This window comes from Megascapheus bottae, chromosome 14, assembly GCF_031878675.1.
Source record: "Megascapheus bottae isolate mThoBot1 chromosome 14, mThoBot2.hap1, whole genome shotgun sequence".
Classification (NCBI taxonomy): Eukaryota; Metazoa; Chordata; class Mammalia; order Rodentia; family Geomyidae; genus Megascapheus; species Megascapheus bottae.
The window spans coordinates 23,761,010-23,787,675 of NC_143522.1; the positions used below are offsets into that span (position 1 = coordinate 23,761,010).

The window sequence follows — 26,666 nt, forward strand, 5'->3', positions numbered from 1 at the left end:
TCCATCTCTTCCCTCTCCCCTTCCTGCCCTGTGGTGCAGTAGGGCCTGGTTGTTAAAGGTAACAGCACAACTCTGTGTGTGTGTGTGTGTGTGTGTGTGTGTGTGTGTGTGTGTGTGTGTGTGTGATGGAGGACAGCAAGACACTTGGACAGGTCTCAACTGTGACAACAGTGGCACCCAGGTCTCACCCCCAGCCTCCCACACCACCATGTGGTTCTTTGCAAACCTCCTTGCCAATGACAGTCCCTGAGCAGTGTCAGCCAACTGCAGAGGCTGGACCAGAGCTCCTCTCCCCAGTCGGCTCGGACCCCAGGCCCTGCAAGCTGGAACACCCCACCAGGGATCAGACAGGCCTGGCTGTGGCCCAGTCCCAGCCCTCCCTCCCTCTAGCAGAAAAAGGGGTACAGGGGCCACACAAGCTCAGGACCCTCCAGCCTACAGGCTAAACAAAGGCTCAGGCCTCACCTAAACTCACACACAGGTGACTCAGGCTAGGCCAACCCACCTGGAGGGGACCCGACCACGGCAGGCACCACTCCAGGCGAGGCAGGGGTCTGGAGAGTTGAGTGAAGCTTGGTTAACAACTCAGGCTCCCCACTGTGGACCCCACTTTTTCCAGAGACCTCTGGGGCTCCCAGTGGGTAGGCCTCCCTGGGCCTGCGGGTCCTAGAGCAGGTGAAGAAAGCCAGGCAGGCTCCCCGGAGGCGGGCCAGGTCTCTGTGGGTGGTCTCACTGACGAAGCAGTACAACACGGGATCTGCCACGCAGTTGAAGCTGGTGAGGAGGAGGGAGAAGTGGTAGGCGTTGAAGATGCCCTTGGCAAACTCACAGCTGGCCTCCCAGAGGCTGCGCACCAGCAGCAGCACATGGTAGGGCAGGAAGCAGGCCAGGAAGATGACCACCGTGCTGAGCACCAGCCGCTGGATCTGGTCCTTGCGGCTCTTCTGGGTGCCGTGGCTGCGCCGCACAGCCCGCAGGATGCCCTGGTAGGAAGCCAGCAGGAGGCAGATGGGGAAGAGGAAGCCCACCAGGAAGCGGTAGTAGTTGATGCTGCGCTGCCAGGACTGGATGGGGTAGTGCTCGAAGCACACGCGGTGCTGGTCCTCGTCCTCGATGACCTCCTTGTGCATGAGGAAGTAGATGCTGGTCAGCAGTTCCTTGGCCCAGATGGCCACGCTGACAGTCACCGCTGCCTTCAGGGTCCGGAACTGGTGGAAGCGGAAAGGATGGGCCACGGCCAGATAGCGGTCGATGGAGATGCAGCAGAGGAAGCCCACGCTGATGTAGATGTTCTCGTAGAGGAGGATGCCGCACACCTGGCAGGACAGGTCGCCGTGGGACCAGTTGTCGTGCTGCAGCACGTACTGCAGCCAGAAGGGGAGCGAGCAGATGTAGAAGAGATCGGCCACCGTGAGGTTGCACAGGTACACGCCCAGCTCGTTCCGGGCCTTGATCTGCAGGTAGCCGAAGTAGAGAGACAGGCAGTTGGCGGGAAAGCCCACCACCAGCACTGTGACGTAGACCACTGGCGCCAGCGTCTGGTGGATGGTGTGGTCGATGGTGCAGGTCAGTGAGGAGTTATCTGCAGTGATGTTCCCCATCTTTGGACCAGAAGGGGCCCTTTGACCCCTCACAGGCTCAGGGACTTTTCTCTACTGCCATCTTGTTTACAAAAGGCCACTCGAGCTGTGAACCCCTGAAAGTTAAAGGCGAGAAAGGCTTAGAAGAATCGTAGCTAACCCTTAGAGAGCGCCTGCTGACACTGCTGTACATGCTGAATTTCTTTCTTCTTTTTTTTTTTTCTTTTTGCTGGTTCTAGGGCTTGAAGTCAGGGTCTGCGTGCTGTTCCTGAGCCACTTTATGTTCAAGGCTAGTGCTCTTCCATCTGAGCCACAGCGCCACTTCTGGCCTTTTCTAAATAGTGTACTGGAGATGAGGATCTCACAGATTTTCCTGCCTGGCATGGCTTCAAACTGTGACCCTCAGATCTCAGCCTCCTAAGTAGCTAGGGTTACAGACATGAGCCACCAGCGCCCAGCTACATGCTGTATTTCATTCAACTGTATGCACCAGCCAACCAACTCTAATCCAAGGAGAATATCTCAACAGACCATGAACCAAGGCACTGAGACATGGTTAATAGCTTCCTTCTCTCTCTCTGGCTTCCCTGGTTTATTCCCTGACCCTTATTTGTCTCCCTGATGTGTTGGTGCGGGAAGCAAGACAGTAGAAAGGAGGGGTATGAGCCCATCCTGAGCCTGGCTTGGCAAAGGGTCTCTAAATCCAGCTCAGTTCCAGCCCTCATACAGCGAGGGCCCTCCACCTTGCCCACAGCAACCAGCGACCCAGTTCCCAACACTGAGCTCACAGCCCTTGCCCAGGCCTCTCCAAACAGCAGCAAAAGCAACCTTGTCACATCCTATTGTGCAAGAAATAAAAGTGGAAGTAATGCTGTGGCTCAAGTGGTAGAGTGTTACCCTTGAGCAAAAGATGCTCAGGGACTGTGCCCAGGACCTGAGTTCAAGCCCCAGAACTGGCCCCAAAATTAATTAATCTATTGCTGGGCGCTGGTGGCTTATGCCTATGATCCTAGCTACTTGGGAGGCTGAGATCTAAGGATCGTGGTTCAAAGACAGCCCAGGCATGAAAGTCTGTGAGATTCTTGTCTCCAATGAAACACCAGAAAACAGAAGTGGTGCTGTGGCTCAAGTCACAGAACACTAGCCTTGAGCTGAAGAGCTCGGAGGCAGTGCTGCGAGTTTGGCCTAGTGGTAGAGTGCTTGCCTAGCATGCATGAAGTCCTGGTTCAATTCCTCGATACCTCTTACATAGAAAAAAAAGCTAGACTTGGTGCTGAGGCTCAAGTGGTAGAGCTCTAGCCTTGAGAAAGTCCAAGGACAGCGCTCAGGCCCTGAGCTGAAGCCCAGGACTGGCAAAAAAACAAAAAAATCAAATAAAGAAAAAAGAAATGAGTGGAGCTTCCTAAAGGATCCCTGGATTCTTTATCAGCCATCCTAACCAGTCCTCTCCTTCATTCTCCTTCATGGAGCTTAAGGCAGATGCTGGACCAAGAACCCAAAGACAAGCGTTCCAGGCCAGAGCCAGCTACTGCCGGGTGTGCAAGTTACTAACCTTGGCCCTTTTCCTCACATGGAAGAAGTTATCTGGGGAGGGAGGGGGTGAACACTGGACCACAGGTAATGACTGATGTCAGAGACACAGCCTTGATCGCACAAATCAGTGAAACGTTCACATGATTGGGAATTCAACTGAGGATTCCAGACACACAAAGCAGTGTGACTAATACCTAATATCATGCTTTCATGTAAATTAACGTATCAAAACAATAAAGGCTTGAGCTGTTCCTCTCTCTCTCTCTCTCTCTCTCTCTCTCTCTCTCTCTTTCTCTGGTTGGTCATGGGGCTTGAACTCTGGACCTGGGCCCTGTCCCTGAGCTCTTCAGCTCAATGCTACTGCCCTACTCCTTGAATTACTGCGCCACTTCCTGCTCTTCTCTTTTTGATTCAGCAATTCTTTCTCAAACAAAAAACCCTCTCTTCTTTACAGTATCGTTATATAGCCAAGGTTAGCTGCCAACCCTCCATCCTCCTGCTTTAGCTTCCCAAGTGCTTGGATTATAAGCATGTACTACTATATGAGCTAAATCAACATAGCCCTACTGAGAATGTACAATCTACATGGCTGCAAACTCGCAGTGAGTGGGGAGTCTAAATTAAGTTGCTTTGTGTGGTCTACATGTCCATTTTCTCCACAGAACTGAGCTGCAATTCTTGGCCCTGGGCAGGGCAAACTCTTGGAGTCTATGCTCAAATATCCTAAGACCACAGGACTCCAACTCTGTACCACTTTCTGGGAAGCCAAGTTGTCCTTCTCCTCCTCTTCCTCCTCCTCCTCCTCCTCCTCCTCCCCCTTCTCCTCCCCTCCCTCCTCTTCTTCCCCCTCCTTCTGCTCTTCCACCACTCCAGCTCTACCTTCCTTGGGCCACCAGATGAGAAGCAGGCCTAGCATGCTACAAAGGCATTCAAATAAATCCAGCCCCAAAATTTCGGTCCCGGGGTCCAAGAAGGAGCAACTTGAGGAATTTCTCTGAAATACCAGAGAACATTCATCCCCTCCTGTCTGTGTGTTCCATATTCATCATTTCTGTTTGCTGCAATTAACTGTGGTTAGGAAGGAAATGGGTGAGCAGAATACAGTTAGGTACATTCAACTTAGGCTAAATAAGACAGGAGGATGGAGAGAATAAGGCCAGTTTAGGCTAACATAGTGAGTCCCTGTCTCACCATCACAAAAGAGATTTTAAGAGACGAGTCACATGATATGTACTGTAGCATATTGTTAGAATTGGTCTATATTATTCTAGTTATTGTTCATCTCTTCCTGGGTCTAATCTACAAACGTTATGCTATGTGTGTATGTATGTATATTCATAATATATATGGAGTCCATACCATCTATCTGTGGTTTCTGGCCTCCCCTGGAGGTCTTGGAATGAGCCACCTTAGGATGAAATGGACTGCTTTATAGTCATTTTTCCTGAGTAAAGGAACCATAGCTTCTCTAAATGTTTATAAAATAAACAAAAGACAGGTCCCATCCAAAGCTACCGTCTTTTACTTAGTCTCCAACTTCCTGTCACTGCCTCTAAAAACAATCCTTCTCTTCGACCCTACCTCTCTCTGCTGGGTTGCCCCACCGAAGTCTTTCCCAGAAGTTCACCCTCCCCCGCCGGATCTTGCACTCTAGATCTCTTCTCCACCACAGCTTTGGCCCCCGCCCTGCCCACCCCAGCCTCCAGCCTCCCCCCTCAGGCTCTGATCATGGAAGTCACAGCAGTTCTTCCAAAATGCATACCGTATTTTCTTCCTTGCTTCATGCCCTCTGAGAGGCAACTCTGTGGAGGCTTACAAAGCCCACGGATGAGGATGTGTGATCTAGCTCTCCGATCTCACCTGGCTCCCCACGCCACAACCACAGGACCAGCTTCCTGTGTGAGACCTTGGGTGTCACACCTCAGGCCTGACAGCCTTGGATCAGCTTCTACTGCTTCCTGATAGTCTCCTCCTTATCCTGCGCCCCACTCCACACACACCATAGCATTTGCTCCTTCGTTATCAGATCTCATCCAAGGAGAACAGCCTGATCCATGGCCGTACCACACCGGCCTGTTTGATGGTCCCACAGGCCCCTCTGCTGTGCTTCTTATTTCTTTTTCTCCCGTGAGAACATAAATTCCAACTTGGCAGAGGTCCTGTGCCCAGGGCTGGGTCTTTGGCAGCTTGAACTGCCTGGAGATTCTTGAATAAGTAGGTGAACACCATTTCCTATATTCCAGGTCAGGAAATTGGTTCAAAAGGAAAGTGACTTGCCCAAAACCAATAGAAACAAGGAAGAATCAACTCGAATCCAGAAGTCTGTTTCATCAACCCCCATCAACCATGGCTCCCCACCCAAAACTCTCCTCTCCACCCCTCAGTTCACAGGAGCTATGAATTCCCAGTGGACCCAGCTCTCCTGTCCTGTCCAGTCCCTGCACTGGCCTGGTCAGTGGAGGGCCCCCAGGGCAACCACATAGGACTGGTTCTCTGCAGATTGGATAAAATCTACCTGCTGGAAGGTAGATTCACTATCAACACAGGCCCCTGGGCCCCAACAAAATAGGTCAAAGAAGCCACCATGAAAACATGTCCTGTCAGGTCTTGGAAATTCCCTGACTGTAGTCACCAGGCCCTAAGTCTGTTGTTTACTAGTGATGAGTGTAGACACAGACCCATATTGGGGTGGGGCGGGGCCATGGTACGTAGCTTCCTCTTTTCCTAGGCCAGCAGTAAGCTAATACTGGCAAACTAAGTCAGAAATATCCAAGTTTACAGAGCCAAAAGGAAGCACAGAGTAGAGTTAAAGCACTATCTATATTCATTTTGGAGAAAAGAACTTCAGTTCTTGAGCCAGGGTGTATCAGAATCCCCTGGAGATTAGTTAAGACAAATCCCCTCCAGGATTTCCAGGAAGGAGGGGGATTCAAGATTTTTTGCATTTTAAACAAACTCCCAAGTGCTACAGAAGCTGCTGAGCGGCTGCACAAGCCCCCGTGACAGTCCATGAGGACTGAGATTCCACTTCTGAACACACTAGCTGCAGGAATTCTCCAAACCGGGGAGCAGAGGTGGCTGGAAGGGGAACGTAAGACCCAGCCATACCTGTGGGCACAACTGGGACAAAGGCTCAGTGCCTACCTTTTACCTTCACAAAATGTTTTATAGTTTCCAGAACATTCTGCCCTTTTAGGCCACCTTCACCACACTCCTGTTATGGTCCCCATTTTAGAGGCAGGAAAACTGAGGCCCAGAGAGGAAGCACTTGCCCATCCATCCATGGCTTCCACATTTCAGTTTCTGTATCTGTGGAGTATGCGCAATGTTCAAGGTGCCAGGTTAGGGACGGGGCACTTTGATATAAACAAGAAGGAAAACTGGACGCAGTGGCTCATGCTTGAAATCCTAGCTACTCAGGAGGCTGAGATCTGAGGATCGCAGTTCAAAGTCAGCCAGGGCAGAAAAGTCTGTGAGACTCATATCTCCAATGAACCACCAGAAAACTGGAAGTGACACTGTGGCTCAAGTGATAGGGTGGTAGCCTTGAGCTGAAGAGCTCAGGAACAGTGCCCAGGCTGAGTTCAAGCCCCATGACCAACAAAAAAGAAAGAAAGAAGAAAGAGAGGAGCAAAGAAAAAGAGAAGGAGGGAGGAAGTGGAGGGAGGGAGGGAGGGAGGGAGGAAGGAAAGAAGGAAGGAAGGAAAAAGAGAGAGAGAGAGATCCCACACTTAGGAAACACTAAGACTAGAAGACAGAAACGCCACATGCATGGACTGGGGCTGCGTCCGCTGGCTTCTGTGGACATGTCTCTAGTACACATTCAGTGTTGGTGTTGGTTCGCTCTGTGTGAGATGGCAGCTCCTCCATGGCTTCAACCTCATTACACTCTGATGACTGTCCCCAGCCTGAAGTTTGCAAAAGCAACTTCTGGCTTCTCACAGGACACGCTCAGTAGAGCCCAGGCTGGTCTATTGTCTTCTCCATTCATCTGTCCTTGGAGAGGCTGTCTCCAGCTTTAATGGCTCATGGTGGGTGTCTGGCTTTGACTTCCTCCTCCATACCCATTTATAGCATTTACTTTTGCAAGTGCTTAAGTAAATTAGAAAGTTCTATCATTTTCAATTCCTATGTATTTGCCATACCCTTCACCCTCAACCCTTTCATCCATCCATCTATCCACTTATCCATTCATCTTCCTGCTAGCTTGTCCATCCACCTACTCAGCCATCAACTCAACTGCCTACCCACTCATTCATCCAAGTATTCCTTCATAGAACAAAATGTGCATTGAATTCCTATATGACAGCATTACACTCAACACTGACCCTAGAGTCAAATTGCTTTTTGGCCTTATGAAGAGAAAGGAAGATAACTGAGCAAGCTCATAACGGCACAGGATTTTGTGAGAATTCATTTGTGGTATTCTAACCCAGTTATACTAAGATCAAGAGAAGGAAGGGCTACTCCAGGAAAGGGGAGTTTCTGTCTGTGGAAAATGTATGCATCACACACAAGTACAAGAGGGAGAAAATGAGTGCCTTTGGGGAACTGAAAACAACTTGGCATAACAGGATCAAGGTATGTGGTGGGCAGGGCTAGAGTGGAGACAGGAAGCTATAGCCACTGGCAACCAATTAGAAGGAAAGTAGGGAACTGTTGGGGAAAATCTGAGAATTCCTCTGTATTTGGTCTTTATATTTAAATGGATAGGTTGGGAGAGATGGGTAGGTGGAGAGGTGAGTATGTGCGTTAATTCATAAAGGGTAAATGTATAAATAGATGAGCCTGTGTGTGAATGGTGGATGGCTAGACAAATGGATGAACAGCGTGAGAGATGAGCGGTGCATGGGTGGACAGATGGATGAATCTGTGGATAGTTAAGTGAACACAAGTGAGCGAGTGGATCGATGGTGGTGGTTTTAAGGCTGGGTACTGGAGCACTGGTGTCGTTCATAGGAAAAAGAAGGTGAGGAGGAGGATTCTCCTGTATGTTTAGGCTGCCTTTTTCCTCAGATCTTACCACAGTCGGCTCTTCCTTCTGTCACTTCCTGAGGAAAAGCACGCTCAGATGGAAAGAATACCTTGCCAGGAGTGTCTATTCTCTATCTGGTCTCTAGAGGACTCTGATCCTCAGAAACTAAAGGCAATATTGGATGGAGAAGTATTCTGCAGAGGGTAAAACATGGATGGGATAGAAAAACTCAGCTGTATCTGCCAAGAGCCCTCCAGTTTCTGGTGCCTTCCTGTACATTCATTCTTTCAACATTCTATTATGGGCAGTCAGCTCCTACTGTATAGATGAAGAAAACGACTCAGAGAGATGAGCCAACCTGCTCGATTCCGTAGTCAAGATTTAGCAGGCCATATTTAAACGCTTACCTGGCCCATGCTTTGCTTTATACCTCACTCAGAATGTTTATCAAGATGGCCACTGAGCAATTCACTTCAGCCTCTGGGCAGAGGTGAGCTCTGGGCCTCACAGATGCCACAGGGCCAGTGAACTGAGTCTTGGGTGTCATCTGTACCTAGATTACCAGGCCAACTACTTCTTCAACATGCATGAGGAACAAAAACCTATGCCCAATCCTCAGTCTCTCAAGATAAAGAGGGCTGCAGGAAAGAATTGAAACGCTTCATCATCCAGCTAAGAGATGGAGGAAAACTTACACACCAAGTCATCAACACCTAGAGTATAATGACCAGGAGGAAGTAAGCCCCGACAAGAAGGAAATGCCTTTTGGACATGATCAAGAAGCCTCACGGAGGCTCCAGGCAGGAAGTAGAGCAGTCTGGGAGCAGAGTTTCCACTGCAGAGAAACAGGAATCCCATCAGCACCCATTTTTCAGCATGGTACACTTGGCACACACAGTTACTTGTGGTGCCAGGGACTACTTATGACGCTCCAGCCCACAGTGCTGGGGTGCGGTGGGGGTGTTCCTGCAGGCCTGACTTCCCTTTCCTGAGCTCACCAGCCCACCACATGCTCTACCCAGGCTGTTTCTGTTCTTAAAAGGCTGTGTTTGGGAAACTGTTTCTCTGAGGAAGGTATGGAAATCACACTGCATTTTTCCTTGGTTCCCAAAATCATCTCCCTCCCACAGTGACCAGGACCTCTCATCTAAAGCCCTTGTAAGGGTTTTGAAGTTCCATCCCTGTGACATAGATGGAGCTGACACTACTGCTAACCCATTTCATAGAATCCGGATTGCAGAGAAGCCAAACCAGCAGCTCAGGCTCACACAGTAAGCCAGGAGAGAACTGAATCTCGAACCCAGGCACCTAGGAACAAACTTGATCCCTGTAAGCTTTTAGGTCTACAAACCATAGCAAGAAATACGTTTCACATCGTAATCCAGCACACACAGACAATATATAACATGCCTTTCTGTGTATAGAGAAACACATTTTCCCCAAGCAAAACTTACCCTACCATTTGCCAGGCCCGCGGATTGTTTTCTCTCCCAATTCATTTTCTTAAATGAAAATCATGAGCTTCCAAATGAAATTCCCGACTCACAGATGGGTCAGTTTGGAGGAGGGGAGATGGTCAGTATTAAGTCGCTTCTCCTGACAACACAGCCTGGGATCTTAGGCTGAACAGGGCAGTGACATCTCAGCAGCTTCTAGAATTGGGACTGACAGAGTTCTCTCAGGGAGAATCTGGCTCGAGTCCACTCTGACTGCCTGTCTGGCTGGGCTCTGCCCTCAAACCTCAAACAGCTAGGCTCCTGCAGTGGCTGGGCTGAGCCTAGGAGATCCTGCAGCCAGCAGAGCTCTCCCTCCTGAGATTCACCCCCCCTCAGCCCCCCGCAGACAATCTCCCAGCTCCATCTAGAAAAATCCCCAGTTAGAGGCTGCCCATTCCTGAGCTGAGGCAGAATCATGTGAACTCCAATCTGGTGTCAGGCTGGGCGGTTGCTGAGGAACCACACGCCGGCAGTTGGATGAGGGGGTCGGAATTCCTCCCCCCACATGTCCTCCATCCTTCTGCTTTCCCAAGTTGGGGAGCAGCCCTGCTGGGAAATCCAAGGGCCTGATTTGGAACAGGTATCTTGGGTGGGGGGCATGCAGGAGGAGTGAGGAGTCCTGGTTCTGTCTGCATGTCAGGAGAGACAGGACATTGAGCCTCTGCCCTGGTCCTTACGGGAGCTGCTGAGGTCCATGCCCAGGTAAGCAGAGTCCCGCATGGTCACTGCTGTACTGCAGACACCAGCCAGGACAAAGGAACAACGGGCAAGGACACAAGCTGGGTTAGTGGGTTTCAGTAGTGGCCTTTGTGAGTGCCAGAAATACGAATGGCCAGGCTCCACCCCAGGCCTGCTTCAGTGTTTTCCCTGAGCTCTCTAGACATGGGTGAGGCTGGGAAGCACAGCTGTGGATGGGCAGACAGGACAACAGATGGAGCAATAGGGTTAAAGCTCTGGGCAGGAAGAACAGAGCACGATTGTGGGAAACTGATCCAAAGCTGGTGCCAACCACAGACCTCAGCCTTGCAAATGCACTGTTAAACCACCATCACCACAGCCCACTTTCTGTATGGGAGAATGCAAAAGACCACTAGTGCAGCCCTGACTCCACTGGACCAGGACCTGACAGCTCAAGGATGATGGAGCTGTGAGGAGTCTGGTTCTCTTGGCTGAACAACCTCCTGTCAAGGTCAGCTGCTTGGAAGAATACCACAGAATACATCTTGGAGTCAAGGCGCACAGGAGCACAGTGAGCAGGAGGTCTCCCCACTCCATCAGGCGCTCTGCGGGACGGGCCCAGCTCCGGAAGTGAATTGCGATAGTCCCATCCTGGGTCTGTCTTGTTAGGGGTCTCTCAGAAGAACATGACCATATAGCAGGCGTTTTCCAACTGTTCCCTGTCAGCCTAAGGTTACAAGTGAGGCTGTCTCTGCTGGTAAACACAGATGGTAGTGTGCCCAGCTAATACCCGCCCCCCCCATGTCATGTGAGAAAATGCAAGGTAATGTAAGACTGATGGCGACACCCTGGCTATTCCATCAAAGAGAGGCCCTTTGACCCTCTCCCTGCGCAGCACAGCCCCACAAGACACTCGGGTGCAAACCTTCCAGACCTCCCGGTCTACCTCAGTAAGAACCACTGGTGTCATTCGCCCTCACCCTCTCCCAGCACGGCCTGGGGCCAGCATGTGACCCCATGGCCAAAACCCTGATTGGGCCCTTCTTCTCTCCCCACTGGGCCTCTGGGTTTCAGGTGGAGGGGACCTATGACTCTTTAAATACCCAAGCACAGCCCAGACTATGTTCTAGGATTTTTGTTTTTAATCCAAAACAGGAAGGGAAGACCGGAAGTAGTAATGAGATGATGGAAAAGCTGCTTGGGTCCTAGTGGCCCCCAAACCTCCCTCCCTCCCCCAAAGAGCGACAGCGAAGTAGAAGTAGTAATCCTGTGATGAGCCCCCAGGTCCATGAGGAGCTGGGGCCCTGTATAAGACTTCCAGCACACGACAGCAATCGCATGGTCACCCGGAGGCCAGCACAGGGTGGAGGACCTGAGGAGAGCTGCTGGTGTAGGCCTGAAGTCTGAGTCCTAGTATGGCCATTTTCTATGACCTGGAGAATCACATACCCTGCTGACCAATAGGATTCTAAGAATCCAAAGAGATGGCACTTTGTACGGTCTGGAAAAGACTTGGTGAGGTGAGCACGGTGGTGGTCGTGATATTGGCTCTTGGCCTAGAAGCATTTGACTTACTACCAGGAGATGGTGGAGGATGGGCAGGGGAACTTGGAAAGTTGGTGAGGGAAATTCGAGGCATTCTGATTAGTCCACTGATTTGAGGCTAGGCAGGAGGAAGGCCTAAGAGCCCCTAGGGGCCTGGCCAAACCTAGGGAATGCTTATAATTAGCCACCTGCAGGTTCACTGCTGGAGCCTTTTCTGGCTTGTGTCCCCCATATACACATCACACTGGGGGCAGTTTTCCAGGCAGGTTCAAAGGGAGCCAGCTCTCTGGATTTTAAAGAGTGGCCCTGCTGCAAGTGACAAGGACTAAGAGGAGGAAGAGCAGAGCCCTTCCCAAAGTGCCAGGCACCGTAGGAGTGAAGGGTCTAGGGCAACTGAGCAGGTGCCGAGTGAGTCTGTCGTCATACTCACCCTGTACGGAGGGGCAGCTCTCTGTTTTAAAGACAGGGCAAATGAGACTCAGAAGCCACAGGAAGCTCATCCCAGGGCAACACAGACAGTAAAGGGAGATGCTGGGATTTGAACCCGGGACTGTTGAACTCTAAACACAGGTCTATAGACCAGTCCTCTTGTTCCTGTAACAAATGCTGCCTAATGAGTGAGTCATAGCAACACAACGTTCTTACAGTTCTGAATGTGAAACTGGGCTAAAATCAACCTATGAGCATGACTGTTTTCTCTGGAGACTTTAAGAGAAAACCCATTTTCTTACCTGTTGTGGCTTCTGGGGATTTCAGGCTTTCCTCAGCAGTGGGTGGCAGAGTCTGTCTCACATCCCCTTGCTCTCACATTCCCAGCAGCACCTTTCCTCCCCTGACACTCCCCCTCCCTTTTCCTTGTTCAGGGAAACTTATGATAAACTGAGTCTGCCCAAGTGACATAAGATTATTGCTTTATTTTTATTTATTTTTATTTTTTCTGTCAGTTGTGGGACTTGAACTCAGGGCCTGGGTACTGTTCCTGAGCCTTAGTGCTCAAGGCTAGTACTCTACCATTTGAGCCCCAGCGCCACTTCTGGCTTTTGAGTGATTAATTGGAGATAAGCGTCTCACAGGGACCTTTCTTCCTGAGCTAGCTTTGAACCTTGATCCTCAGATCTCAGCCTCCTGAGTAGCTAGGATGCCAGGCGTGAGCCACCAGCACTGGGCTCATCCCATTATGACTGGGCAATGAGCATCCTTCAATGTGCCAGCTGTCCTAATTCCCCCACGGCCCTGTATATAGCTCAGCCCAGCCGCCCCAGGTGGTGGGCAGAGCTGGGTGTCTCTGGTTGGAAGAAGGAAAGTTGATGTGTGGACCTTGTCCTCCACTTTCACCTCAACCAGGACAAGGTCTAGAGCAAAGAAATCATAGTCACATGGACCAGGCAGTCATGTGCGCTGTGGGCAGGTGTGACAGAGGCTCTGGGTGCTGTGGACTTTGTGCTGTGCCCTGGAAGCAGAGGGTGGACAGCCGAAGGGTAGAGAGTAGCTAAAGGGTAAAGAGTAGGAGAAGGGGAGCCCCTAACTCTTCACATCCCTGCTATGTGACTGCTTCCTGGCCACTGGTCCTCATATCCAAATAGGACCCAATCACTTCCATCTCCTTCTTCCCAGTCTTCAAAACTAAATCCCGCCCATCACTACCTCCAAAGTTCTTCCAAGAACCGTTTCTCAGGTGAGCCTGGAGACACGGGCACCTGTCTACCCTGGGCGCCGAGTCAACGCGACTGCCAGCAATCTGCCTGCCGCTCCCAACTCAGAACATCTTAAGGATGAAGTCCAGAGGCTGCATTTTTAGCATTTCCCTGGAGTTTCTGATACACCAAATCACCACAGCCCAACTCCACCACCACCACCTCCATGCAGCCCTTCTTGACACCCAAAGGAGACACCCGTCTCCTCCCCCAGCATTGACCTCATCCTTCTCTGGGTGGCCTAGGAGTTCTGAATGACAGGTGGGTGCTGAGCAAGAGGATGTATATTGTGACCTTCGGGCTTTGAGCCACCTCGTGTGAGGCACTGTGCTTTTCACTAGCCACCCCACTGCACCCCTGCCAGCCCGAGATGATCGGCCCAGCTTTGCCACCAGAGAGACTTAGGGCCACACACCGCTGGCAAGTGGTGGCTCAGGATTCACAATGAAGCCTGCATCAGGTGTGGGACTGTGTGCATGACTGGTGAACAGACCCACCTCCCCGCTTCGGGAAGGAGGACCTGGTACTCTTTTGTCCTCTTGGGGTTGAGAAAGGTGTAGAACACACACCAACTATGAGCATTTGAATAAATAAGTGGCGAATTCACTCCTTCCTGCAGCCTTCCTGGAAAGCTGGTGTGGCTGACACTGAAATTAGAAGGCAACACATTCAGGGGAGACAGGAAATGGAGAAAACAACAGGAAGTCAGTGGGTTTGACTCAAAGGTCGTGGGTGGTTGGCCCTGTAGGAAAAACATCACCACAAGAAACCTGCTGCCCAGCAGTGAGACTATGAGCCAGGAGAGTCTGAGGAGACCAGTGCTACCCAGGCATCATTCTCGTTTGACCACAGAGCATGTACCTCAGGCCTTGAGGTTGCCATGGCAACCCAGGCCTACTGCCTTCACCACCTCCTGCCTCCCCACCCACAGTGCTACACCCCACCATGTAATAACCTAATCATGGATGGCAACAGTCATTCAAACACCCAGACAGCAGCCTTCTGAAAGCAGACAGACTTCTCCAGGGAACTGAAAGCCACAAACTGCTCATGGCGCTTGACCCTTAGCCACCCGAATCCAGACTACTCGCTCCCTGGTTTTTTCCCCTCTTGTTTTAAAGGCACAGGACTGGGTGCTGGTGGGTGCTAGGATGACACATGTAATCCTATGTGGCAGGTTGAGATCTGAGCATCGTGGTTCGACGCTACACAGGGCAAGAGAAGCGGTAAGACTCTTATCTCCAATTAACTACCGAAAACAGAAGTGGAGCTGTGGCTCAAAGTGGTAGAGCACTAGCCTTGAGCAAAAATGCTCAGGGACAGTGTCCAGGCCCTGATTTCAAGACCCACAACTGCCCCCTCACCACAAAAAAGGCTTAGGGTTGACAGAAGCTTCACTGGTCCCCGGAAAACAGAGGCCTTAGAAGAGCTAGCGTGTGGGATGCCGCTTCCTCACCCTGAATCAGGGTCCCTTGACCAGGACATCTGTATCTCTACTCATCCTCTTCTGTGAGAAATCCTTCACGTTTGCAAAAGACGAATGGATTCATGGCACCCAATTTTAAAAAAAGACATTTTTAAAAAGGAAAAGTTGTAAGTTATGACAAATCCAACATAGTTGCATGCTATCTTGATATTCACCTCATTGAAAAGTGGGACGAGTGTGTCTAAATCCTCTCCTCTTGATTCTACAACAGCTTGGCCGAGAGAATTATCTAGAAGCAATACTGTCCTAGTTTCTGAGTCCCGCTTGAAGGAACTGACAGACCCCACTTCCTTTCTCTGGGGATGAGGATTACTCTTGACATTAAGTTTCAGACTGTGAGGAAGCCCAGAGGAACCAAGACCCTGGCTGGCAGCCCCAGCTAAGCTTCCAGCTGCTAGAAGGACCAACCTCCAGCCATACAAGTGTGTGACCACGGAAGAGACTCCTCTAGCCCTAGCTACTCACTTAGCTGAGCTCATCTAGCCCAAGCCCTATCCAAATCACAGACTTGTGAGGACAATAAACGAGCTTTATTTTAAGCTACTATCTTTTTAAATGGTTTGTTCTGCAGCAATAGGTAACTGGGACATAAATATTATCCCCTCCCCCAATCACTTTAGGGCCTGTCATATGTTGATTTTATTGGTCAGGTTATTTTATTTTAATGATATAATAGTTCGATGGAGCTGGAGATTATTATTTCCATTTTTCCATTAGATTTGAAGGCTCAGAAAAGTAGCTCTGGACTAAACAGGAATTCTAATGCTAAATTCCTTCCTTTGCCACCATGCTCCTCAGCTCATTGTGCTAATATGGCGGCAGTATATGCCTTCCAATTCTGTCTTGTCAAAGGAGTCTTTGTCACTGTTAGATGTGGGTTCTGCCCAGAAAGTATGACATCGAGGGCAGAACTGACATCTTAGGGCATGGCCAGGCTTTCAAAGTCAGAACTTAAGCTGTAAGATCTCACCACACCCTAGAAAGAGAGCTCTACTGTCAGGTCTGTTGAGGGATGGAGCATGGAAAGTTAAATAAAGGTGATTTGGCTGAGCACCTGTGACTCACGCCTGTAATCCTAGCTGCTCTGGAGACTGAGATCTGAGGATCATGATTCAAAACCAGCCTGGGAAGGAAAGTCTGTGAGACTCTTATCTCCAATGAATTATCCAAAAAGCCACAAGTGGAGTTGGGACTCAAGTGGTAGGGTGCTATCCTGAGCAAAAGCTCAGGGATAGAGCCTAGACCTTAGACTCTGAGTTAAAGCCCCAAGACTGGCACGAAAGAAAGAAAGAAAGAAAGAAAGAAAGAAAGAAAGAAAGAAAGAAAGAAAGAAAGAAAGAAAGAAAGAAAGGAAGGAAGGAAGGAAGGAAGGAAGGAAGGAAAGAAAGAAAGAAAGGAAGAAGGGAGGGAGGGAGGGAGGGAGGGAAGGAAGGAAGGAAGAAAGAAAGAAAGAAGTAGAGGTGATTTTGGTGGGGTTTTAACTCAGTGTTACAGCGGGAGTTTAGTGCGCATGAAGCCCTGGAGGGAGGGAAGGGGGAAAAAAGAAGGGAAGGAAAAAATAGAAACAAGGAAAGGGAGGGAAGAAGAAATTGAGGAAGGAAGGGACTGAGGGTGGGGGGAGTGGGAGAAAGGAGGAGCGGCTTTGGAAGAAGGAAGAAAGGGAAAGCAGGGGGGAGGGAAGTGGTTTCCTTCAAAGAGGTAAGTCTGAAGGTGGTCATTCCGTTTTGGAGCTGGGCTTTCAACTGAAAATAGTCTACAGCAGCACAGTATTGCTTCTTTCTGTTGTTTAGCTCACAATTCTTCCTCTCTCCTTTTTGGAAGTGTCTGTGTGTGTGTGTGTGTGTGTGTGTGTGTGTCTGTGTGTCTGTGTGTATGTCTGTGTCTCCCTGTGTGTGTCTGTGTCTGTGTGTATGTCTGTGTCTCCCTGTGTGGTGTCTGTGTGTGCAAGTGTCCTTTCAAACCACTCTCTGATGCACAGGCGATTTGGTCACCGCCTTGTCATCAGGGCTGTGGCGCTGACCTGGCTGGCTGTGCGGTGGGTCCCCTTCCTCCCTTTCCCCTCCGCACAAGCCCCTGCTCCAGGCAGCGCCCCCCGGGGCGGCCTCCGCCGGCCTCCGCGTCGCTAGCGGGGCTGCAGGGGCCGCAGGGGGCCTGTTCCGGCCGCAGCGGCCCGGTGCCCTCGGCGGGCGGGCGGGCGGGCGCCTGGCCTCGGAGCTCGGGGCAGGAAGGGGTAGCTGTCGTCTCTCACTCTGGGGCAGGGAAGTAATTACCAGGTGGCCGCGGTGCCGGCCTGCGGGGGTGGCTGCGAGACCCAGCGGCGACCGCAGGCGGCGACTCCCGACCCGCCGGGGGGACCGGGACGCGCCCGGGGCTGGGGGCGGACGTGGGGCAGACGGGAGGGGGGAGCCTTGGCCGGCGTCCGGTCCGCGGCCGCCGGCCCCGCACACGCGCACGCACGCGCCTCTGCCCGCCCGCCGGGCGCGCGCACACCGCCTCTGCGCCCGCGCTGCTCCCGCACCTGCCCGCACGGCACCCCGGGCGGGGCGGATCGGAGCCCAGCGCCGCGCCCCGCCCCGGCCCCCACGCGGTCTCCCGGCCCTGGAGCACCGAAGAGCGGGGTGGCCCTCGGGGAAGCCTACCTGCGCGGTGCGCGTCCCGGGAAGCCCGATGCGCGCGTCCTCGTTCTGGAGTGGCCCGGGGACGCCGGCCGGGGCCACGCTGTGCCAAGCCGAGGCTCCTGCTCCCACCCCCCGCCAGGCACACTCAGACCTGCCGTCCACGCCCAGCTTTTCGCGCTGACCGCAGCCCACAGGCTCAGCGCCCGCCAGGGAGGCCCGGGGTGGCCGGGGCCGCGCGCCTGGGCCCCGAGGCAGCCTCGCCCCTGCCACCCATGCCCTGCCCTGGGGACCGGCCCGAGCGCCACGTGGCCCGGAGGCAGAAGGACCCCGTCCTTCTCCAGCCGCTCGGGGCGGGAGGGGGGACGCTGCACGCGTCCCCAGCTCAGGCGCCTCAGTGAACGGGGCTCGGTGCCCCGCTCCCGGGGCTTCTCCACCAGCCTTGACCCTGCCATGGCCCTGCTGCTCTCAGAGCAGGGATGCACCTGCAGCTGGGCGCCCAGCCCTCACGCAGGACTGACTTTTCCATACAAGGAAGGAAACTTTAGTGCCCTTTTCCCCACACGCTTCTAAATAATCCTCAGAACCGTCCACACACTGAGGCCTGACTGTGTGCCCATCGCCCAGCGCGACACTGCACTGGCGGCTTTGATCCTCGGGCTCTGTGAAACACCTCTCATTCCTCCTGGAGCCCAGAGAGCTCAGGGAACCCGACCAAGGCCCCGCAAGTAGGCAGTGAAGGGACTGAGATTCAAATCCAGCAGCCCTGCGCTCTGAAGCTCGCGCTTCCTGTCCCCACGCCATCCTCACCTGTTCCCTCAGCATCTCCTGCTCCCTCACAACCTCAATCCTTGGCTCCTGGGACCCCCCACCTTTCCCTTCTAAAGGCCCCCCTGGAGCAGCTCCTGAGCTCTCATCCTGGTGTTAAGACTCCCAGTCACCTGTCCTATGGCAGCTTGGAGGTGGTCCCAGGCTGATTGCTGAGCCCCTACTCTACCCATTCTTTGTGTAGCCTGCTGGGGCCCAAGGCTCTGGGGCAAGTGGGGAGCCCCTATTCCTATCTGTGAAGTGAGTATCTGGAACTGGACACCCTGGGAGCATGCTGAAGTTCCCATGACTGCTCTCAGGACAGATGGCAGAGCAGACAGAGATACAGGCTGGAAGGGAGAGGGAGAGAGAGAGAGAAAGGGTGACAGACAGACTGACAGATAGAAAACAGCCAACCCTCTTACTTGCCATGTACTCTGGGTGATTCAGTGCCGCTAGGTGAGTCTCTGAGTGGAAATGGACAGGACAGAGACAGGAGAGACATGAGACACAGGAAGCGAGAGGAGGCCTGGGATACTGGATCAGGGAGAGGAAGGGGCTCTGCTTTCCTCCCAACAGGGGCTCTCAGAGGCTGGGTCAGCTTCTTTGGCTCCTCCTTGTAGTATCTTCCCAAAAGGGACTTTTCTGAATTAACTATTCATGCCTGAAAATGTGCATCTGCTCTTTTGAAAATTAGTCATACTGAAGGTAGTTTGGCTGTGAAATTCAGAGTGAGTTTGGGTTCCAGCTTCGTTCCTTGCCAGCAGGGAGACTGTGGGTGAGTCACTTAGCGTCTTCCTGCCAATACCTTGCCTGTGAAATGAGGCTACCACTTGAGAAGGGAACAAGATGGTCCCAGGAGTGACATCTCAGCTCTGCACTCAGCTTCCCGGAGGGATTAGAAGACGTGGCTGCTATTATATACTCCAAACACTTCTTACGTTTCCATGCTTACAGTGGCTACTACTTTTCACTGCCTCAATACTCTTAAGACGTGCTCCCCCGCCCTGTTTTTAACATAAGCTTATTGTTATTATTAAGGTGTTGTACAGAGGTGTTACCATTTCATAATTCAAGTTCAGTTCTTTTTGGCTAACGTCACGTCTTCCTTCGCTTTCCCCCAGTTCCCTGCTCCTGTCCCTGCCTACATAGTGCTCAGCTCATTTTCCACATAGTGTCTACAGAATAGCGTGACCGCATTTGTTCACCCTCCTCCCTCCCTTTCTTCTTTTTTTTTTCTTTTCTTTTTTTTGCCAGTCGTGGGCTTGAGCTCAGGGCCTGAGCACTGTCCTTGGATTTTCTCAAGGTTAGAGCTCTACCACTTGAGCTTCAGCACCATTTCTGGCTTTTTTCTATGTATGTGGTACCGAGGAATCGAACCCGGGTCTTCGTGCATGCTAGGCAAGCACCCTACCACTAGGCCAAACTCCCGGTCTCCTCCCTCCTTTTCTGTGCCCCCCTTTGCCCATCTTAAAAATAATAAACACCTTGGGCTATCACCAGCAGCAGCAGCAACAACAAAACACATTTCCTGGAATTAGTGTTGATAAATAGTATTTTGAGTGTTCAGAGGAGTTACACCTTTGGGTTCCTCTCCTAAGAGTATCATGCTTTAGTTTCATTGTATGTGTGTTAATGTATCCCATATGTGGAAGCTAGATATAAAATACAACTAGACAGGATAACTTATAGAAAACAAGCCCTTTTAAATTCAGTGTTTGGAGATAGAGCAGTATGATTCTTCTTTGAGACACTTAAAGAGAGGCAAATGACCAGTGGGATATAGGTTTAGTATTTCTGGCCATGCTCCCAAAATAAAATTAAATAAAAGTGGGTTTGGAAGCATCATCATGCCCCTGGCCTGCCATTTTTCTCAGGCTTGCCTGTGATTCTTTTTTGGTTGGTTGTGGGGCTTGAACTCTGGGCCTGGGCATTGTCTCTGAGCTCTTCAGCTCAAAGCTACTGCCCGACCCCTTGAGGCACAGTGCCACTTCCGGTTTTCTACTGGTTAACTGGAGATAAGAGTCTCACGGACTTTAGTGCCTGGGCTGGCTTTGAACCTCGATCCTCAGATTTCAATCTCCAGAGTAGCTAGGATTACAGAGCCATGGGCCACAGTGCCCAGCTCACCTGTGACTCTTGGTGTCAGGATGTCCAGTCTTTAGCGGTGGTGATGGTGGTACGACAGAATGTGTTGGCTTGCAAATGAAACCAGGCAACAGCCTTGCAAAGAACATATAATGCCTGGTGCCAGGGTGGCTCACGTCAGTAATCCTAGCCACTCTGGAGACAGCTCTGAGGATCACAGTGTGAAGCCAGCCTGGGTAAGATAAGAGTCTTAAGGACTCTTATCAGACCTACCCTGACTGAGAGACACTGAGTCCTTGAGACTCTTTTATCTCCATTAAACTCTGCAGTGGTGCCATAACTCAGCAGCTAGAACACTAGCCTTGAGCATGAAGAGGCCCAGGCCCTAAGTTCCAGCCCAAAACAAAGAACCCACAGCTTACGAAAAAGGATGACTATATAGTATTCCAGAGCCTTCCTGAAACTAGAGGGTGCTCTAGGAAATGTACTCTTGGCATACTGATTTGAAATACTACACCAATGGCTTTCTTGTCCATGGAAGTCCACTCCCCATGAGGCAGGGCTCCAGAGACACTAATAAAAGCCATTTTTTTTTCCTTTCTAGTTTCATATGGGGTTTTCTTTCTCTTTCCTTCTTTCTTTCTTCTTCTTCTTCTTTTTTTTTTTTTTTTTTTTTTGCCATAATACAGTGGCTCCATAGTAGCCTGATGACTGATGGGTATTACTTTCCCAATACCAAACTCAGGGTGACCCCTTGTAAGGTGTCCAAAAAAATGGCAGAGAGGGACTGTGTGGAGAGGGTGAGGGAGGCCTCCACAGTCCATCTTCTTCTGACCTCCAGCCCCTACTCTGAGGCCTGAGTCCTGTCTCAGGAGAGGATTTCCTCTGGGCCTGGGTGTCTGCAGGTCGATTTTGCAGAAGGTGGCAGCACCCATTCAGAGTCCCTCTCTGGCTTCATCTTGAGAATCTGAGGAGAGCCTCAGCTCCACAGAGAGGCTAGTCCTGACGTCCTCTACCCATGCCAGACCCCTCAGCCCAGCCCCTCACTTCCTGCATCCTACCCAGAGGTCTCTGACAACACAGAAGCGGATGCGTCACAGGCAAACTCACACTAACAGAGTTATGAATACACACAGCTTATCTACTTAAAAAAATTACTGTTTTCCCAGTTCACTCTTCCAGGGAACACAGCCCGCCAGCCTCAGCAGAAAGCTCTCTTTATCCTCTGAACAATAGGAAGAAACGTTGCTTCCTCCCCACCTCCAGCCCAGCCCAAGGCTCCTCTTGTCCCCTGCCTTGCCTTGTTTCCTGTCACCCAGGGCAGTGCCCCCAGCCACCCAGGCAGGTGTTCAACTTGCCTTTGCTGAGGCAGGCACCTTCTGCAGCTGTTCATGCAGCTAGAGGCTAGTGGGTCGGAGAACAATTATCACTGGCATTGACCACAAACCAACAGGCTGGGGCCTGAGCTGATTAATCATATTCTTGATGAACATCTTTCTGGATTGGAATCAGGTAACTTGAGGGGATGGGCAGGAGTAGAAGAGATAGAAAATGGTGAAAGGCTGCCATCGATCAAGATGTATTGTACTCGTAAATTAGCATGTTAAAGATAATATTAATGCTAATAATAATAATAATAAATTTGTTTCTGCTTCTACTCAGATCATCAAGGCTCTCAGACCTGGTCTCTCCTATGGGAGACACCAGAAGGCAGGAAACTCTGAAGCCAGTGGGGGAGGTGGAGCGGGGGTGGGGGGAGGGGCAGAGCAGGTCCATGTGAAATGCCAGCATGCTGTCACACACGCCTGGAGGGCTGGGATCCATGTCAAATCCTAGGCTAGTCTTGGGACACCAGAAGGAAACTTTTAAGCCAGATTCCCTCAGGCTGACTTTGTTCGGGAGGGCCAAGTCCATAGAACTTTCGCACCTAAATGCCTGAGTTTGCATCCCAAACCGGTTGCTTTCTAGTTGTGAAATTTGTGCAGACTTGTTTCTTCTTTCAAGTGGGGTTAATATGGAACTGGGTCTGCTGACTCACATCCCAGTTACTCAGAGGCAGAGATCAAGAAGATGGAGGATATCAACGCCAGCTGGGAGAAAGTGTTAGCAAGACCTCATCTCAACCAACAAGCAGGTGGCTTGTGCCTGTGGTCACAGAAATGTAATAGGAGGATCACAGTCTAGACTGGCCTAGTCAAAACGTGAGATTTTATCTCTAAAATAACTGAAGTGTGGCCCGTGTGCTTGGTAAGCATAAAGTCCTGAGTTCAAACCCCAGTACCTCCATGGGATTAACATGAAAATCAGTGTTAAAATTAGATATCTAAGCTGGGCACGGTGGCTCATGCCTGTAATAGGCTGAGATCTGAGGATCATGGTTCAAAGCCAGCCTGGGCACTAAAGTCCCTGAGACTCTCATCTCCAATTAATCACTAGAAAACCAGAAGTGGCACTGTGGCTCAAGAGATAAGGAGTACCCTTGAACTGAAGAGCTCAGAGACAATACCCAGGCCCAGAGTTCAAGCTCCATGACCAACGAAACTTTTTTTTCAGATATCTAAGTGCCTTCTGGCAGTTGGTTGGCTTGGAAACTAGATGGGAAGAGAGCAGATATGGCACTATTGATGGAAGTAAGATGGGCCAGGCATGGATGGCTCACACCTGAAGTCTTAGCTACTTAGGAAGCTGAGTTGAGAGGAGCACAGTTCAAGGCCTGACAGGAAAGTCTGTGAGAGACTCATCTCCAATAAACCCCCAAAATCCAGAAGGGGCACTGTAGTTCAAAGTGGTGGAACACTCCCTTTGAGTGAAACAGCTCGGGGACAGCACCCATACTCTGAGTTCAAGCCCCACAAGCCTTGGTTGCCCTTGGTCTTAGTCCTGTGCTAAGTAGATCTTCCACTTAGTAGCTATGTGGCCTTGGCAAAGTTAACATGGCATTTCTGTGCTTCCCTTTTCTTCTTTCTGAAATGTCGGCACTAAGAGTGCCTTCCAGGCTGTTCTGAGTAAGTCTAAAACTCTTAGAGCCACACCTGCTCCTAGCAAGGGTTCCACGGAAGTCCATGAAAGGTTTGTGTGTTTTGTTCTGAATTCAAGTGTGTGAGATGCACCACGGGCTCAAGGGGTAGGAGTCCTTACTAATATTCTTTTACAGGGTATGGTGTCATTGCCTGCAGTTCCCGGGAGGAGGCCAGCCTGGGCTACATAAGTGGGCTCAAGGCCAGCTTGGCTATTGGAGAAATGCAGTAAAAAAAAACAAAAACAAAAAACAAAAAACAAAGAGAGAAAGAGATCTATGGATGGGGCACATCACCCCATGGCATTTACTGAGTACCTGGGGCTTCTGTAGCAGCACAGCCTGTCCTTTGGAGGGGCTGCGGACAGCTCAGGTATGCTTTGGGTATGAGTATTGCCAGGGACTGAACTTCAGAGTTAGGAAGAGTTCAAGATAGGCTCAAAGGTCTCCTGAGGAAGGTGGGGTGTCTTTTGGATGAGCAGATGGAGGAGGACAGGGACTCATTGCAAGTGGACACAAGCATGATCATTCAGTTCATTTCAGGTCATTGAGCTTATTTCAGATCATTCATTTATTCATCTGTTAGCTTCCCCAGATAAACTGAAGGCATCCTTTCTCTCAGTGGTACTGGGGATTGAACCCAGGCCTTTGAGCCTGCTAGGCAGGAGCTTTTACCACGGAACCATGCCCCAGCCCTGGAGTCATACTATCTAGCAATGCTCTGCAGTCAGCACGGACTGACTGAGGGAATTTGGGGATTATTTTTGCTATTCCCTGTCCAAATCCATTTAACATGGTCTCATTCCACTCGAGAGAAAGCCTCATGTTGGTGTTAAAATGTCTTTACTGCCACTGGAATTCTTGCTTACCCTTTGTAACCTGGAGAACCAGTCTGTAGCAAGAGGTGATAAGGCGGGGTAGCCTTGTCCTGCTCTTCCTGTTCTTATCTGTGCTACCATTTGTCCTGGCATGGAAGAAGTGCTGAGCCTCTGTCTCTAGAGTGGACTGTGATTTCCTTTAAAAAGAAATGCATATATATATATATACATATATATATACATATATATATATATAATGTAACAGAGCCAAAGCCAAGAGTGGATATTTGTCTCTTGCTATAGACTTGGTCACTGAGGTCACTTCAAAAGTGACGACATGCTTGGGGCTGGGAGTTTGGCCTAGTGGTAGAGTGCTTGCCTAGCATGCATGAAGACCCAGGTTCGATTCCTCGGTACCCCACATACATAGCAAAAAGCTGGAAGTGGCGCTGAGGCTCAAGTGGTAGAGTGCTTGCCTTGAGAAAGTCCAAGGACAGTGCTCAAGTCCTGAGCCCAAGCCCAGGACTGGCAAAAAAAAAAAAGTGACTACATGCCAGGTTCTCTTTGGAGGTGAGACCTGGGCCCTTCCTCGGGGCTTCCAGCTGCCACCATGTCCCCACTGCCACCTACAACACAAGAGCTGGACATGGAGGGCTAGGATCAGAGGGAGAGCATCTGGAAGCCATGCCATCCTCCCAAGATTTATTCAGATCTGTGAGGAGGGCTGCTGTCTAGAAGGAGGGATCCTCATCCCCTTTTATTAAACTTAGCCAAGGGGCTCTGAGGGGCATTATCATAGGGTTTATATCTCAGCCAGTCCTAAGTGGCAAGTTTCCATTCCAGATCGAATACAAGTCCTGTGGCCATCCAGTTTGTGAAGTATGACATTCGAAGAGAAACTTTAGGTCGTCACAGAAACAGAACTTGAGTGGATGAGGGTTTTGGAGGACAATAGACAGAGTGGGGTGTGCTGTGAGAGTCTGAGTCCAGGGGCACTGTGTGGAGTGGGTGGTGAGGATCAGGGTTGCCTTGCGTGAAGAGGGGGTTCTAATCTGAAATCGACAGGAGACTAGGAGCACCTCAAGTCCTTCTGGTGTCATCACTGCTGTACAGACAGAAAGGGCCTTGTGAGTGCGGGGGCTGGGCTTAGAGATCTGTCCTTGTCTGGCAGTGTGTTGCTGGGATCCAGGTGCCCCTTAGTTTGAGAGGAGAAGCAGTATAGACCTATCATTGCCCTGCATTGTCACCTGTGTCCTCTTTAGAGTTGTCAATTCCCTCCCCTCAGACTAAAGCCCAGCAGAAGACCCATTTGAATGAATGAATGAATGAATGAATGAATATTGGATGGAGGAATACATTGAGACTCAGGAATTGATCACTATATTTCTGTGGGCCAAGAATGGACACCCTTTCCACCTGGATGCCACTGGTCCCCGCACTTATTTCCTGAGCTGTCCTGGAGGGAGAAGGGTTGGGGGGGGGATGGCCATGTCCCCAGGGACTTGGGAGGGATTGGCTTCCTGACACTTGTCCCCTTACCAGGAAGGTTGACTCAGGGTGCTCTCTCCCCCCACCCCAGTCCCTCAAGACATACCTGAGAGTGGCAGGGAAGATCAGTTTGGAACCTAGCATGCCAGGAACCCAGCTCCCTCCTCTTGGCATTTTCCCTGCAAAAGTCTTGATTCTTGCATTGGATTTCAACTTTTCTGTGCTGGGTGTGGGGGGGGGCGGGCACGGGGAGGGTCAGCAGTCCAGGCACTGCTTCTGTGCCAATCCAGACCAGCGGGAGAGTGACCTGGTGCACTCACCTGGGGCAGGCCGGGTGCGCTGTGCCTGTGAAGGGGCTGTGGACTGGATCCAGCTCAGTTTCCAGCCATGCTGGCCCTGCAGCAGGAGGTGGAGAAATGGAGAGAGCAGGCTCAGAAACTCTCACCCCCACCACTGACCATGTGGCTTCCAGTCACTCAGAAGGGGGCCCTCCAGGGCTGAAAACACTCCCCACCCCAATATCCTTTCAGAGGCAATAAAGAGCAGGTGGCTGGTTTCATCTCTGCCAGCTCTCAGGCTGAAATGGGATCCGCAGGACTTGATTTTCTCAGTGGGCTGAGCCAAAAGGCCAATGCTGAGAAGGGGAAGGACATTCTGAGCCGTGCGATGACCCACCAGGCTCAGGGCCAGGGACTCCGGCTGACTTCAGGCTAACCCTGGCCAGGAGTGGCTCCTGGGGCCCCGGGGATGGAGAGGCAGGGGTCTTCACCAGCCAGGCAGACTTCCCAGGAGGGAGAGCAGAGGGACCGGGAGTGCAGGCAGGCTCTTCCAGCCTCCAGACAGGCCC

General features: G+C 51.2%; 1 protein-coding gene across 4 annotated transcripts; it reads right to left on the reverse strand.

Moving 5' to 3' along the window:
- On the reverse strand, window positions 1-25,997 carry Gpr68 (G protein-coupled receptor 68). Of its 4 annotated transcripts, none has more exons than XM_090345404.1 (2): window positions 25,926-25,997; window positions 1-1,696 (listed from the first exon to the last, which is right to left on the reverse strand). In XM_090345404.1, exon 2 carries the CDS (start codon window positions 1,599-1,601, stop codon window positions 492-494), a length of 1,110 nt encoding a protein of 369 aa, XP_090201530.1. In that variant the 5' UTR covers window positions 1,602-1,696; window positions 25,926-25,997; the 3' UTR covers window positions 1-491. The 4 variants fall into 4 exon arrangements, with proteins under 4 accessions (XP_090201530.1, XP_090201527.1, XP_090201529.1 ...); XM_090345401.1 differs by lacking the exon at window positions 25,926-25,997 and adding an exon at window positions 17,627-17,685; XM_090345403.1 differs by lacking the exon at window positions 25,926-25,997 and adding an exon at window positions 9,548-9,801.
- Window positions 25,998-26,666: the final 669 nt, after the last annotated feature.

Bases quoted from the DNA above. Each gene is read 5' to 3' on its own strand.
- Gpr68 (XM_090345404.1), bottom strand. From the start codon at position 1,601: ATGGGGAACATCACTGCAGATAACTCCTCACTGACCTGCACCATCGAC.